The sequence below is a fragment of the Carica papaya genome, chromosome 5 (genome assembly GCF_054855325.1).
Source record: "Carica papaya isolate Zhongbai chromosome 5, ASM5485532v1, whole genome shotgun sequence".
Taxonomy (NCBI): domain Eukaryota; kingdom Viridiplantae; phylum Streptophyta; class Magnoliopsida; order Brassicales; family Caricaceae; genus Carica; species Carica papaya.
The window spans coordinates 1,012,461-1,026,324 of NC_142313.1; the positions used below are offsets into that span (position 1 = coordinate 1,012,461).

General features: G+C 36.2%; 3 protein-coding genes across 4 annotated transcripts; 2 read left to right on the forward strand and 1 right to left on the reverse strand.

The window, feature by feature from the left end:
- Positions 1-1,578: 1,578 nt before the first annotated feature.
- Positions 1,579-6,060, reverse strand: LOC110821285 (uncharacterized). The gene is made up of 3 exons (XM_022051079.2): positions 5,994-6,060; positions 5,621-5,707; positions 1,579-2,256 (listed from the first exon to the last, which is right to left on the reverse strand). Exons 1-3 carry the CDS (start codon positions 6,058-6,060, stop codon positions 1,826-1,828), a joined length of 585 nt encoding a protein of 194 aa, XP_021906771.2. The 3' UTR covers positions 1,579-1,825.
- Positions 6,034-7,240, forward strand: LOC110821286 (transmembrane protein, putative (DUF1218)). Its single transcript, XM_022051080.2, has 3 exons — positions 6,034-6,324; positions 6,422-6,675; positions 6,776-7,240. Exons 1-3 carry the CDS (start codon positions 6,166-6,168, stop codon positions 7,152-7,154), a joined length of 792 nt encoding a protein of 263 aa, XP_021906772.2. The 5' UTR covers positions 6,034-6,165; the 3' UTR covers positions 7,155-7,240.
- A 416-nt stretch (positions 7,241-7,656) lies between these two features.
- Positions 7,657-11,252, forward strand: LOC110821380 (importin subunit alpha-2). Of its 2 annotated transcripts, none has more exons than XM_022051197.2 (11): positions 7,657-8,058; positions 8,218-8,314; positions 8,413-8,504; positions 8,583-8,714; positions 8,813-8,998; positions 9,092-9,255; positions 9,336-9,414; positions 9,655-9,783; positions 10,018-10,145; positions 10,230-10,604; positions 10,696-11,252. In XM_022051197.2, exons 1-10 carry the CDS (start codon positions 7,846-7,848, stop codon positions 10,600-10,602), a joined length of 1,593 nt encoding a protein of 530 aa, XP_021906889.1. In that variant the 5' UTR covers positions 7,657-7,845; the 3' UTR covers positions 10,603-10,604; positions 10,696-11,252. The 2 variants fall into 2 exon arrangements, with proteins under 2 accessions (XP_021906889.1, XP_021906890.1); XM_022051198.2 differs by having other exon boundaries at positions 10,702-11,252.
- The last annotated feature ends 2,612 nt before the right edge of the window (positions 11,253-13,864 follow it).

Below are 13,864 nucleotides of genomic sequence, written 5' to 3' on the forward strand. Positions count from 1 at the left end.
TAGTAATGTGGATTCGGAATATCATACATTGATCAATTAAAGAGAGATTCAACAACTAAAAGAAACATCGATTTTTTGAGATCCTTCATTTCTTCAAACGGATCGAATAGAGATAGAATCAGACCAATTCACTAAATGCCTTTCTGGATATTTCTCAATGTCCCGGTATGGTAAAAATAAATATTCAATATTTTGCCATAGCACTTGAGTTATCAGAGCCATAGCAATTTCATGATTGATGAGCTTGGTCGAGCCTAGAAAGAATCTCAACTAGTCTAGAATTCTAAAATTAAGAATTTAATTATTGAACTTAATTCACCGGTTCATACTCAAAAAATATATATATATATATATATGTAGACATAAGCATATGTATGCACGTGAAAAAGGAAATACTTTAATTAATGTATAACTTTTTTGATGTATCATTTGAACTAAGCTTCACACCACTAAAAAAAAAAAGGAATTAAGCTAATTCATGTCGGAAATTTTCCACACAAAAAAAAAGTTTCATTTCCAGTACATTTTCATACAGATCAGAATCTGGATTCACAAGACATACACACATATATATATAACAAGATGTATATACATATATATATATATATACACATCTCATGCATGCCTAATGCCCATATATATATATATATATATGCGTTTCAAGCTGTCTTCTTCTACGATTGAAGGGCAATACACATGACCTTAAATACTTGGAAAATATATATTACTTCAACAGCAGAAACCATTTAAACGACGTCGTATGCAATCGAACAAAAATATCCTCCTCCTCCCCACTCCTCTTAATCCCCCACGCACTCAAGAAATGCTAATCCGGGTAGCCATTGGAAATTAAGCAGAAGCAAAGCCAGCTAGTAGCCATAAACAAGCTCGCGATACTTGTTCTTGATCCAACAAAACCCGCTTCTTACCGAAGCTTTCATCTTCCCTTCCACGGCGTACGTTTTGTACCTCACAACCCGCCGCTGTCTCTTCATCTCCGCGTCCTTGAATCCCCATTTGGGAATTACCCCTGCATTACGATGGTGGTAGTTATAATCTTCGTAGCTGTTATTCCATGCATTATAATGGTTAGTCCTTGACGGCACCGCCCTCCCACCGCCGGCGTTCGAATGATATTCCGGCCTTGGATTGCGTTCGCCGCCGAACATCCCGTTTCTTGCCTTGGGTTCTTCTTCTTCCCTCTCCCTCATCTCGTTTATATGTGTGTGTATATAGATATACACACACACATATATAGAAGGTAGGGGGTGGAGGGAGGGGAGGGTTTGTTTTAGTTACTTGCAGGGATGTGCTATGATTTTATTGCTCTCGGCATTGTATCCGAGAGGAGGAGAAGATTAATTAGACGGGGAAGAAAAAGAAGAAGAAGAAGAAAAAAGGGAAGAAAGAATTTGTTGTGTTGCAGAGTTGGGCACTTTGTTTTTTGTTTTTTTTTTTTGTTTTTTTTCTTAATTTATTTTGGGATTTGTTAATTAGGAATCTATTAAATGTTGAGGTTGACTGTAAGTTGTTTGACCAGCTTGTGTTTGTGGAGAAATTATGGGCGGAAGACGTACGTGCATGGTAGATTTTAATTTATTTTTCCAACATATATATAACTTAGTCTATACATATACGGACGGCCTTGAACATCTCCTGAATTTTGGGCTTTTTCCTCGGCTTGTTTTCATAACGTTTGCATGCTTTGTTAATTTACTCTCATTCAATACATATATATATATATATACATATATATATATGTAACACAACTAATATTTTAACATTATATTTAACACCCAAGTTAAGTCACAACACATATTTATAATTAGGTTGACGGCGAAGATGTGCTGGATGGTGCTAAGCTCAACCGGAGGTCAACTACATCTCCTCCATTTACATTGTTCGACGTAGCCGGAGTTTGACATGGTAAACCAGCCAACCCATAACTCGAATAATCGAACGGTCCTGATCGAGTTGCAATACAGGCCGTCCGATGCTTGCTATAGAAGTAATGACCCTTTCTTGGCCGCCGTTCTCTCCTGTGAGCGTTTTGATGGCCGCCCAACGCTTGAGAATTGGCAAATTCACGGTGGCAGTACTGGCACTCGAACCTCCTAATGGTGTCTCCGCCGTGTTGGGCTGTCACCCGTGCATCCTCACAGGCCGTCACTGGAAAACCAAATAACTTCAACACTGGATTACCACTTGGCTTCTCGCTGTTAATATACCCATCACCGTTGATGCTCCCTTGCTCTACTGCATTATGATCAGTACTCATTAGATTGAAACATAGAATGGGTGACTTACCATACCCATAAACACACACACACATATATACACACACACACACACGGCAAAGAAAATGACAGAAATACCCTTGAAGTGATATGTTAAAAGTTTGCCACTTTAAATCAAATCAGTCTAGGAATAAGGTAGCATATTACATAAATTATTCTTGATCATTGATGGTGCTAGGAAGAAGAAATAAAATCTGTTTCTTTGTAATACCTGTCTTCAGAAGATGTGGGTTCTTTATGCATAACCATCTTGGAATTGATTGTATTATACATCAAAATATAAGAGTATCAAGCTAAGACAATGATAGCATTATGAAGAAAAAGTAAATTAAAGCATCAATTCATTGGGTTTCTTAAGAGATTTAACCAATATTCTTATTATTCTTGACCAATAAACTTTTCCCACTAAAAAGATCTGGATCATCGCTTTGTCTATGATTAGATTTAGATGATAAAAGAAATGGCCAGACCGAACAGATGATGCTTAGGGAGTGTCGGCCAGTAGTGGAGTTTCATGTCGATGTAGACAACATAGCAGTGTTGTATGCCTAGAGATTAAAAATCCTACTAACTCTGGTATTGACATGAAGAGCATTAATTTCCCAAGACCTAGAACTCATTTAACTTCATCCATATACTCTTCAATAACTTCCATGATTCAGTACCACTGAAAGTGCTTGAGCAAAGAGATATTTTGCAAGATACTTCAACAGCTAACATGATTTAGAGTATATACCTCCACTTATCATGATCACCATTAACTAGATCTTGTTTGTTTGAGGATTGAGGTCATGGTTGGTACTTTTATTTTGTTTAGCTAATTATAGGTGAAGTTGAAAATATTTTTTAAAGTAAATTTATGATTTAATAAAATTTAAATAATAATAATAATAATAATGAGCATATACTTTGAGGTTTCTGTATTAATAGATGTTTTGCAACTTATTATAATGTTGGAACATAAATAATAAGTTGAATCCTTTATTACTAGCTTGAGGTTTTAAGAAAATTGGTAACTCAATCTAGTATCTAATATGGTATTATCCTTATTTTTTGCTCCATACTTCTCCTATTTATCAGTATCTCGCATCCTTAATGATCACACGCGATGGGAAAACTTGATATTATCAAAATTAGGGATTCTGTAACTAAAACTAAAGAAAAGTCAGTATGTGTTTATCAATTATATATCTAATTGACAAGCATGTCCTGATATGTCATTGATTTCTTCTACATCTAAAGTAATTTCAGAGTTTCCTCCTTTCATGAGAGGTTCACCACAGAACTGTAAATGTTGATTTTTCTGTAGGTCATAAATGACAGATACTCAATAATCGGAGCAACAGGAACCTAGAAAGTCTGAGAAAGGCACAAATCTTTGCTTTGAAGGATCTCCTATTTCTTCACATCTTCTTTGTTTTTCCCCTTCTTTTATTCTTTTTAATCTCATTTCTCTATCTACTCCCATTCTAGGACTGCTAATTCTTTGGAATCACGCATCAAAGAATAAAAATATTTGAAAAAGAACAATTCAACATGATAGCAGAGCAACAGAATATGCAGATGATGGTGGCTCAAAGTTCTTAAGTGAACAAATGGAACCTTTAAAGCTTCTGCTCACATAAGGGAATCAGTAATGATGGATCATCAGCCAGCTGTATGTAAAGATTATAAACAGACTACCTACCGCTGATATGGAAATGATTGCATGTTTAAGCAATATAATGGCAGTTAGAGAGAAGTCATGAAGCAGAGAAGATAGCAAAGAAGTTTGGCTATCCGGAGGTGATGAGGGTGCAGAACAGAGTGACGAAGATGATGATGATTCTTTGCCCTGTTACTTATTTCATTTGCAGGCAGCCTTTTTGGATCCTGTAGTGACTACTTCATCACACTTCAAAGATAAGCACTTCCTAAACTAAAATTGATTAGCAGATTAAAAAAAGGGATGACAGAAAATTAAATCCACAAAGCAACCAAAAAAAGAAAGCCCAGCAATCAAAATATTGCTAAAATGGATCACCAACTAAACTTACAATCAGAAAATGTTTACATAAAAAGCACACAACCACATTTTACCAAAATCAAATAGCGAAAACAAACTCCAAATTGAGTATGTCAGCACTCGAATTAAACACGGTCATATTATAGCTATTACATGCAAAGTAAAAAAGGGGCTAGTAATCTAACCAATATGGTAAAGACAAAGAAAAGCCAAAATAAGAAGCTAGTTTATCACAAAACTAATCCATATGCCAGTGCAAAAACGTAACATGACAGTATTCAAGACAAGTGAGCAACCTTCAAACAGAATGTATTATCAAGTTTATGAATGTCACAACTTCACACCATGTTGCTCCAAAAACTTAATAAGAAACATCATGTTCTGAAAGAAAAGAGAAAGTCTCCACTAATCCATTCATGCGCAAGAAAATAAGAATTAGTCTATGTTTAGAGACGCGAGACCAAAATTATATAGATTGGATCAGTACTTATTTTTGTGTTTATTTGCTAATCTGTGGTGCAACTAAGATTATTAGAAGTGGACAAAATCAAATGCATGAAAATGAAACTAAGAAGAAGGAAATAAACAATATCAAGGATTCCTTCCCTACAACTTTTTATCCTTAATCTCCATTAGCATATCAGATAGCCAAACCTTCATAAATTCTACATAACTGAAGACTGTGAAGCAGTTTTTAACCATGGACAACTATTTTTACAGCTTCAAAGAAACTTTAAAGAAATCTATATTGAATCTATTACTACATTCTTTTTGTTTTTTCCTTCTGCTTATGGCTCCATTTTCCGTGACAAACTTCAAAGAACTTTATAGTAGGTAGCTCATGTTTTAACTATGATCTAAGTTGATTTTGCAGGAGCCAAATCCTTCTCTGGTGGATTTCATCGTCCATCCTCAATGAAATGCAGTTTCTCACTCAGAAAAAAAAAAAAGGACTCCACATTGAAGTTCATATCTTCAACGAACAAATGATGAATAACTAGTTCTTCCGAACATAGCTTAATTTAAAACTTTACCAACTCATATCCAAATTTTAGTCCCGTCCATTGGCAATATCCCGGCATAAAAAGGGACAAACGCTAGAATATCGAGCAATTTGAATAATGGAGCATAGAGAGGCATGAAATCAAATTAGAAACTCAAAAGAATCATACAAACTTAACAGATAAACAATCCGAAAACGAATTGAAATCAACAGAAGAAGCGAAACATAGTTCAATCCAGAAACAGTCCCTGGAAAATACATGACAAACAGCGCTCAGTGGCAAAATAGCAAAATTTCGGGAGATCAGAGCGTTACCTGCTTGCTCCTTCAAGAAAGCCGAGCGGTTTGCGAGGTCTGCTCGAGCTAGGCACGCAGACTTTGATGGATGGTGAAAAAGCCGGTCTGCGATTAAAGGCTTTGGCGGGAAAATATTTTATCATTATTATTTTTTTATCGTATTATTGTTAAATTTTATGATATTTTCTAATATATATTTATTGAATAAATTATTAAATTAATTCTCAAATTTTAATTTTTATTATAATTTAATTCTTAATATTTTTTTTGTATGAAATTATTAATAAAAAATTAAAATAATTAAATTATATTTTAATATTTTAAAAAGTGATTTGAAAAATAATTTTAATTAATTAATAAATTCATTAATTAGTACTAAACTAATATTTACAGAACCAACGAACAATCAATTCCCCTGTTGTGAACTCAAGCCATCCGACTGAGCAGCTCAGAACCATGGAATCTTTCGCCTTTAAGCAACCTTTCCTCCAAGCAATTCTCCTCTCACTAGAATCCCTCTTTCATCTTCATCATGAGTCAGCTTCACCCAGAAAGATATCTCAATGCCGAAAACAATGGCAGTAACTCACGCCGATCTCGCTCCCACTCGCCGGAGCACCGACCTCGGCAGCAAAACGGGGACTCTTCTCATCATCTTCACCATTCTCTCCGGCGTCCTCTGCTTCGTCCTTTGCCTCATAGCCGAAGCCACCAGGTCCCAGGTAGTTATATACACACACTGTATATTTAATTAATAACACCTTCTGTACATATAGCGTCGATTTAGAAGCGGAGATAAAAAGCCGGTGGTTGTTGTAGGCAACATGGGAAAGAAATGGCGGGAAACACGAGTGTATTTACGGTGGAAGCGGGAAGACGCCATTGTTGTGTGGCGCGGTGGCGTTCGTGGGATTAGCAGTTTCCATGGTGGTGGAACATGTTTATATGTTAATTGCTATTGCCAAATCGCCGCCTGCTGCTCTGTTTCCCTCCGAAAACGACGTCGTATTTCGCGGCTCTGGTACCGTCAGGGCTCTTTCTCTGCAGGCTGCCTTCTTCTTCTTCTCCACTTGGTATGTCCCCCAACGACAACACGCCATCAGTTCGGCAAGTGATTAGTAATTTTAACTTTTTTGTAATTGATTTAATATAATTTTGTTGATGAATTTATAGGATTTGTTTTGGGGTTGGAGAGATATTGTTGTTGATCGGATTGAGTGTGGAGTCAGGGCATTTGAACAAATGGGACAGGCCAAGACCCGGTTGCTTGGCAATCAAGCAAGGCTTGTTCTCGGCGGCCGGAGTTTTTTCTCTGCTAACGGTTTCTCTCGGCGCCGGTCTATACTTCACTGCACTACGCGCACAAAGATTGTCACGGCAAATGGAAACCGTAAGGAATGAAGTGTTAGAAGCCTCTGTCCTCTATGCATCTCCCCCGACATCACCGGCAATTCGAATCGAGGCCGCTCCGAGGGAAAACCCGATACTTCGAGATCGAGAATTGCCTCCGTTGATTTTTAGCAAGGAAACAAATACGATTTCAATGCAATAGTATCGTTAAATTTTTTTTAATACAACGTAATATATGTAAATCTCGTACCATATAAAAATATATTTATTTTACGACGAGTACGAAGGTTCATTCGACACTCTTTAAATTGATACGGGTTGAATTTGAATTTTTCATATATTATGTTTAAATCAATTAACATAAATATGAAAATTGTGATTTCAATTTAAGAAAAAAAATTAAATTTATATTCAAATTAATTACATATTATCAAATAAAAAATATATTCAAAAAAATTTGACCGTTTGATTAAAATATTATTAAATTTAATATAGATTATATATTAAAAAAATTAAGTTCGACTAAATTTATATTGTAAATAAATATTAATATAATTATAAAAAATAATTGTCACGTTTTATTTTTAAGTAAAAACTATAATTTTGTTAGTAGTTTAATTTTAAATTACCGTTTTAAATAAAATTAAAATTAAAATTAAAAAAAAAATAAAAAATCAGCCCTCCTTAAAATAAAAATCAAAACCCTTCCCATGGAAGTTTCACATTTCGCTTTTTTCCCTCTCCAGTTTCGATTCTGAAAATCTCAATCAAATCTCTAGGGTTTTTCTTCTCTCCATTAAACTGCCATCGATCAGGAATCTCGATCGAATCGCAGAGCCGGCTTTAAAACAGGAAACAGTTTGATTATCGTTTTATCGTTAAGCGAAGGAGCCATGTCGCTGAGACCGAGTGCCCGGACGGAGGTTCGCCGGAACAGGTATAAAGTTGCTGTCGATGCGGAGGAAGGCCGCAGGAGGAGAGAGGACAACATGGTCGAGATCCGAAAAAGTAAGCGCGAAGAGAGCTTGCAAAAGAAACGACGGGAGGGTCTTCAGGCTCAGCAATTCCCTCCTTCTGCTCTTCACTCCTCTGCCGTCGAGAAGAAGGTCCTCTGTACTGAATTTTTTTTCTTATTGGTCTATATTTCTATACATGTGTATATACGTGTTATAGTGTACTATCGTTGGATTAGGGTTAGGGTTTGGGTTTGTTGGTGTGGAGGATTAGGCGATGATTGATATGTGCATATCTTTTAAATTTTGCAGTTAGAGAGTCTGCCTTCAATGATTGCTGGGGTTTGGTCTGACAACAGTACTGTGCAGCTCGAAGCCACTACTCAGTTCCGAAAGCTGCTCTCTATTGGTATTTCTAATTTATCTTTTTTTTTTTTTCTGTCGCTCTATCTTATCCCCTTTAAAGCCCATAAATGCATTATGACTTGTGATTGTTGTTGTTATTAGAGCGAAGTCCTCCAATTGAGGAAGTGATACAGTCTGGCGTTGTTCCTCGGTTTGTTGAATTTCTTATGAGGGAAGATTTTCCTCAGCTTCAGGTCTGAATGCATGATTGTTCCGCCTTTTTCTTTTATGTCAATGAGGTCCTAATATGATGACATTGGGATTTCTTATAGTTTGAGGCTGCTTGGGCACTTACGAATATTGCTTCTGGGACCTCCGAGAACACCAAGGTGGTGATTGATCATGGTGCTGTTCCAATATTCGTTAAGCTTCTTGGTTCTCCCAGTGATGATGTTAGAGAGCAGGTATACTGCTTGGAAATTTTCTCACCTGATTACTGCAATTGCGTATATTTGCTTGGGATCACTGGGAAGGAGAAATTGATATTTTTTCAATGTTGCAGGCTGTGTGGGCTTTGGGAAATGTTGCTGGTGATTCGCCAAGATGCCGTGATCTTGTCCTCAACCATGGGGCTTTGATTCCTCTGTTGTCGCAGTTAAATGAGCATGCAAAGCTATCAATGCTGAGAAATGCCACTTGGACATTATCAAACTTCTGCAGGGGCAAGCCTCAACCTCCTTTTGATCAGGTTGCTATCTTGTTTTTGTGTTTTCATCTATTTTGTAAAGGTGCTTACCTGATCATTCTTTGGATTTATTAACTTCTGAAATCTTATGGACAGGTGAGGCCAGCTCTTCCAGCACTTGAACGACTTGTTCATTCAAACGACGAAGAAGTTTTGACTGATGCCTGCTGGGCACTATCCTATCTGTCTGATGGTACAAATGACAAAATTCAAGCTGTCATTGAAGCAGGCGTTTGCCCCAGACTTGTGGAGCTCCTCCTGTGAGTATCTTTCATATGATGGACTCTTGTTTCTGTTCTCATGTGCAGTCAAGAACCCTGACAATTGCTTCTTGTAACAGTCATCCGTCTCCTTCTGTCCTCATTCCTGCTCTTCGTACGGTTGGAAATATTGTCACGGGAGATGATATGCAGACTCAGGTACGGGTTTTCTGAAGAGCTCCTGTGGGTAGAGTAATTATTTCCATATTTTAACAGAGGTTTCATTTCCTTTTTAATGGGCATGGTTGGAAGTCTGCCAAACAAGGATTCTCTTTTCAGAGACATGTGTCTTTTGATTTAATTGTTTAAATAGTTACAACAAATTAAATAGTTATACGAGTCTATGTGTTTAGTGCTTTTTTCAATGGTCATTATGTTTTGTGTTGGATTCCTCTACAGTGTATCATTAATCATGGCGCACTTCCTTGCCTTCTGAGCCTGCTGACCCACAATCATAAAAAGAGCATTAAAAAGGAAGCATGCTGGACCATCTCAAACATCACTGCTGGAAACCGGGAACAAATTCAGGTGAGTTGAATGATTAGGAAAGGATATACTGGATTTCAAGTCCTGTTTATTAGTCGTTTGTAGGCGTGATTGGATTTATAGTGTAGTTAGCATTTGACACCTTGGAGGCGTTTATGGAATCAAAAAAAGCTGCCATTTTCTGTACCAGTTGCTTTGGTTTTTCACAAATATAGGTTTTCCTAATGATGTTGGTTGATGTTTTAATTTACTTGTTTGTCTTTTGAACTGTCATAGTCTGTAATTGATGCTGGTTTGATTGGCCCCTTGATCATCCTGCTTCAAAGTGCTGAATTTGATATAAAGAAAGAGGCTGCATGGGCAATCTCAAATGCTACTTCAGGCGGTACTCGTGAGCAAATTAAGTACGTTTGTTATTTGTTTTCTGTTAGCTTCCTAGTTTCATTATTGTAGAATCGAGTATTAATAATCTCTTTTACAAATAATAGGTACTTGGTGGAGCAGGGCTGCATAAAACCACTGTGTGATCTCCTTGTATGCCCAGACCCAAGGATTATCACTGTTTGTCTTGAAGGACTGGAGAACATTCTGAAGATTGGGGAGACTGAGAAGACTTTGGGTAACACTGGAGATGTCAATTATTATGCTCAGCTGATAGATGATGCTGAGGGATTAGAAAAAATTGAGAATCTCCAGAGTCATGACAACAATGAGATCTATGAGAAGGCAGTTAAGATTCTCGAGACGTACTGGTTAGAGGAGGAGGATGACACTTTACCTGCAGGGGATGGTTCCCAGCCAGGCTTCCAGTTTGGTGGGAATGAGCTTCCAGTTCCATCCGGTGGATTCAACTTTAGCTGAAGGTAATCCGTGCGTTTAATATTGGATTCAGATCAAGGTTTTGCATCCAAAAGGATTCTGCATTTGGAAACTAATTCTGGATAGTTTACCCAGCTGCAGGGATATAGTTATGGATGGATAGAGCTGAAGTTCATGCAGCAGACGAGGTGGTATAATTGGGGGTAGAGTCGGGTATGGGTCTTCGCACCTTTGAATGTGTCTGGTTATAGTCTGGTCCAGTGTCCCTCGTTGTCAAAGAGGTGCCTAGGCAGTTCAGTTTGTACTATGGTGTCCAAAATAAGGAACGGGGCTGGTGGGTGAAGTTTGTGACAGGACGGGGGTGGTCAAAGGTGTTGGTGATTCCTCGATGTGCGGAATCACCACGCAATGCAAACAGAAGTGTCCGGGGGAGTTATAGCTGCACAAGCAGGATATCGGGTGTGGTGTGGTAAGGGTCGCTTAAAATGCTATGGTATTGTTTTTGAGTCTCGGTTGAACTAGTAGTGTCATTCTATGAGATAATTTGATTTGTATTGCAACGGTGAATATAGTCTTTGATAAAACCTCATGATATGTGGGAAGAGAAAGAAAGGATTTGTTTTTTTTTTTTTTACCTTCCTCTGGGTTTTTAAATACGATAAGGTTATAATTATACCTTTGAAAGCTTAAAATTCTGAGTTCAGGAAAGTGATTTGGATGAAGGCTGCAATATTTCTTTCTTTCCCAGCACTCTATACGGACACTTTGTGTTCCAAAGTACTGGGTTGAAGGGATCAGTTGCTGTGTATGTATGTATGTATAGATATGGTTTTTGATTTATTTTGTCAACAGGTTTACAGGAGAAGTATGTATGAGAACCTGACAAACAGAGCAATTAATGCACACAGCCGTAGAGAAAAGAATGCACGGGTTCAGCGTGATCGTTGAGGTTTCTATTTTAATATCATACCTCTTTGTTTCCTACTTTTTAAAATGACTCTTTTTTTTTTATTAATTTAATTACCTGACTAAATAATTATATAACATTGATGACACTATTACACACAAATCTTATATATATATATATATATATATTAAATTAGTTTTTTGTTTGAAAGAACTTAACTGCAAGAAATGTGTTTTAATTTATCGTGATTGTTTTAATTAAAAAATATTTAGTCGACATAATGTTTATTTCTTATAATATGCTTATTAAGTAGCGAATTATGTTTTTATTTATGTTTAAATTTATAATTTTTAAGTACAATATAATAGTTTTAACTACCATTTTGTTGCATCGATGGTAATCAAAATCGATTAGAATGTCGAGTTCTGTAGTATCATTCTGTAGATGAATAGCATTCTCGCGATGCAGTTACTCGTTAAGGAGGATTACGGTGCTAATGTGCATGCCGCCCTCGTTCGTGCGATGAAGCACTTGCTGCTGCAAAATTAGTAGTTTCGGATTCAACGTACCTATCGCGAAGGGAATAAATGTAATGACTGATTGGCGAATGCCGACTTCTCTGTGACTGTGCACCTTCATTCTCGTGTTCAAGTAACAAATAATCTCTAATAATTCTTCACTGACGGTATCATAGATATTTTTTAACTCAGAATGTGTACGACAACCTTTTAGTTTCTTTTGACTTTTATCTCTCATTATATTTAAAGAATACATAATAAGATGAGTAAAAGGACAACTATATATAACTGTATTTTTAAAAATAATTATGTAACCAGGACACAAAATTGAGGACACTATCACACACTACAGACATGTTGGATTCGAAACTTACTACTGCAGAATTAGTAGTTTCGGATCCAACGTATCTATCACGAATGGAATAAATGTACTGACTGATTGGCGAATGCCAACTTCTCTGTGACTGTAGACATTCATTCTCGTGTTCAAGTAACAAATGATCTCTAACAATTATTCACTAACGGTATCATGGACAATCTCTTGACTCATAATGTGCACGACAACCTCTTAGTTTCTTTTGACTTTTATCTCTCATTGTATTCAAAAAATAAATAATGAGGTGAGTAAAATGACAACTATATATAACTGTATTTTTAAAAATAATTACGTAACCAGGACACAACACTGACGACGCTATCACACACTACAGACATGTTGGATCCGAAACTTGCTACTGCAGAATTGGTAGTTTCGGATCCAACGTATCTATCGCGAAGGAAATAAATATACTGATTGATTAGCGAATACCGACTTCTCTCTGACTGTGAACATTCGTTTTCGTATTTAAGTAACAAATGATCTCTAACAATTCTTAACTGACGGTATTATGGACAATCTCTTGACTCTTAATGTGCGTACGATTTTATCTCTCGTTGTATTAAATAAAAAAAAATAAAATTTGAATTTGAAAGTAACAATGAGTTGGACGATATTACCCCAATAATTATTACCGCAGTAAAAAGATAAAAAGAGTGAATTAGTAACCACCGTAATTTGACATTTTACTCCCCGTACTTTTTTACCCTTCTCTCTCTAACTACGCTCTGCCCGGTCAACCTTTGGCTCTCGACATCACCATGACAAAAATATACCACTTTAGGAAAGAATGGGAATTTAATTAAATTTTTAATTTTACTTGCAAATTAAATGGATGATTAATTAATTACCACGGTACTTAAACTAATTAATTAATTAATTAAGAAAAGTAAATGTGGTCCACGATCTTGATAGATCTTTGGGACAATCAATGGAGGTGTTGCTGTGTGCTTTCATTTTCTTTCACTGTCTTGTAATATCTGGTGGATTTTTGTCTCTGCCTGTGACCATATATACATATACATACATACATATACATATACATATATTATTACGTATATGTATCAGTTTTTTTACTGTGATAAAATGCTTCTCTGTGTAAATTTTTTTTTTACAGATTACTTTATAAACTTTTAACCATACGACAATTCAGTAAATTAGATATATTTGAGCTTCAAACATTTCGGATCTGTCACGTAATTCATAAGAATCATTAATCTTAAAAGTTATTTTCACCAAAATATGTAAACTCGTCGGTGATATAACCAATACAAGAATTTGGGAGGATATTGGATTCCTTCTAGATTTATTCTCCAAACATATAAAGATTTCTAATTATATTTTAGTCAACGAATTAATCGAGCAATCAACTGAGCAGTAGAACATATAACAAAGTAAGATAGTTTTTTCTCGAGAATACTATTCACTAAATTACGAAAATAAAGTTGTGTGAAGATTTGTCAAAAGAACAAAAACTACGTTGTTAAATTTAGTTATTCAACT

What these genes read in the sequence shown, in the direction of transcription:
- LOC110821285 (XM_022051079.2), bottom strand. Translation starts at nt 6,060, where the DNA reads ATGGTTCTGAGCTGCTCAGTCGGATGGCTTGAGTTCACAACAGGGGAA. An exon ending in ATTGATTGTTCGTTGGTTCT is followed by an intron (nt 5,708 to 5,993) that starts GTAAATATTAGT and finishes CTTTAATCGCAG; the next exon opens with ACCGGCTTTTTCACCATCCA. An exon ending in TTTCTTGAAGGAGCAAGCAG is followed by an intron (nt 2,257 to 5,620) that starts GTAACGCTCTGA and finishes ATCATAATGCAG; the next exon opens with TAGAGCAAGGGAGCATCAAC.
- LOC110821286 (XM_022051080.2), top strand. Translation starts at nt 6,166, where the DNA reads ATGCCGAAAACAATGGCAGTAACTCACGCCGATCTCGCTCCCACTCGC. An exon ending in CCGAAGCCACCAGGTCCCAG is followed by an intron (nt 6,325 to 6,421) that starts GTAGTTATATAC and finishes TGGTTGTTGTAG; the next exon opens with GCAACATGGGAAAGAAATGG. An exon ending in TTCTTCTTCTTCTCCACTTG is followed by an intron (nt 6,676 to 6,775) that starts GTATGTCCCCCA and finishes ATGAATTTATAG; the next exon opens with GATTTGTTTTGGGGTTGGAG.
- LOC110821380 (XM_022051197.2), top strand. Translation starts at nt 7,846, where the DNA reads ATGTCGCTGAGACCGAGTGCCCGGACGGAGGTTCGCCGGAACAGGTAT. An exon ending in CCGAAAGCTGCTCTCTATTG is followed by an intron (nt 8,315 to 8,412) that starts GTATTTCTAATT and finishes TGTTGTTATTAG; the next exon opens with AGCGAAGTCCTCCAATTGAG. An exon ending in AAGATTTTCCTCAGCTTCAG is followed by an intron (nt 8,505 to 8,582) that starts GTCTGAATGCAT and finishes GATTTCTTATAG; the next exon opens with TTTGAGGCTGCTTGGGCACT.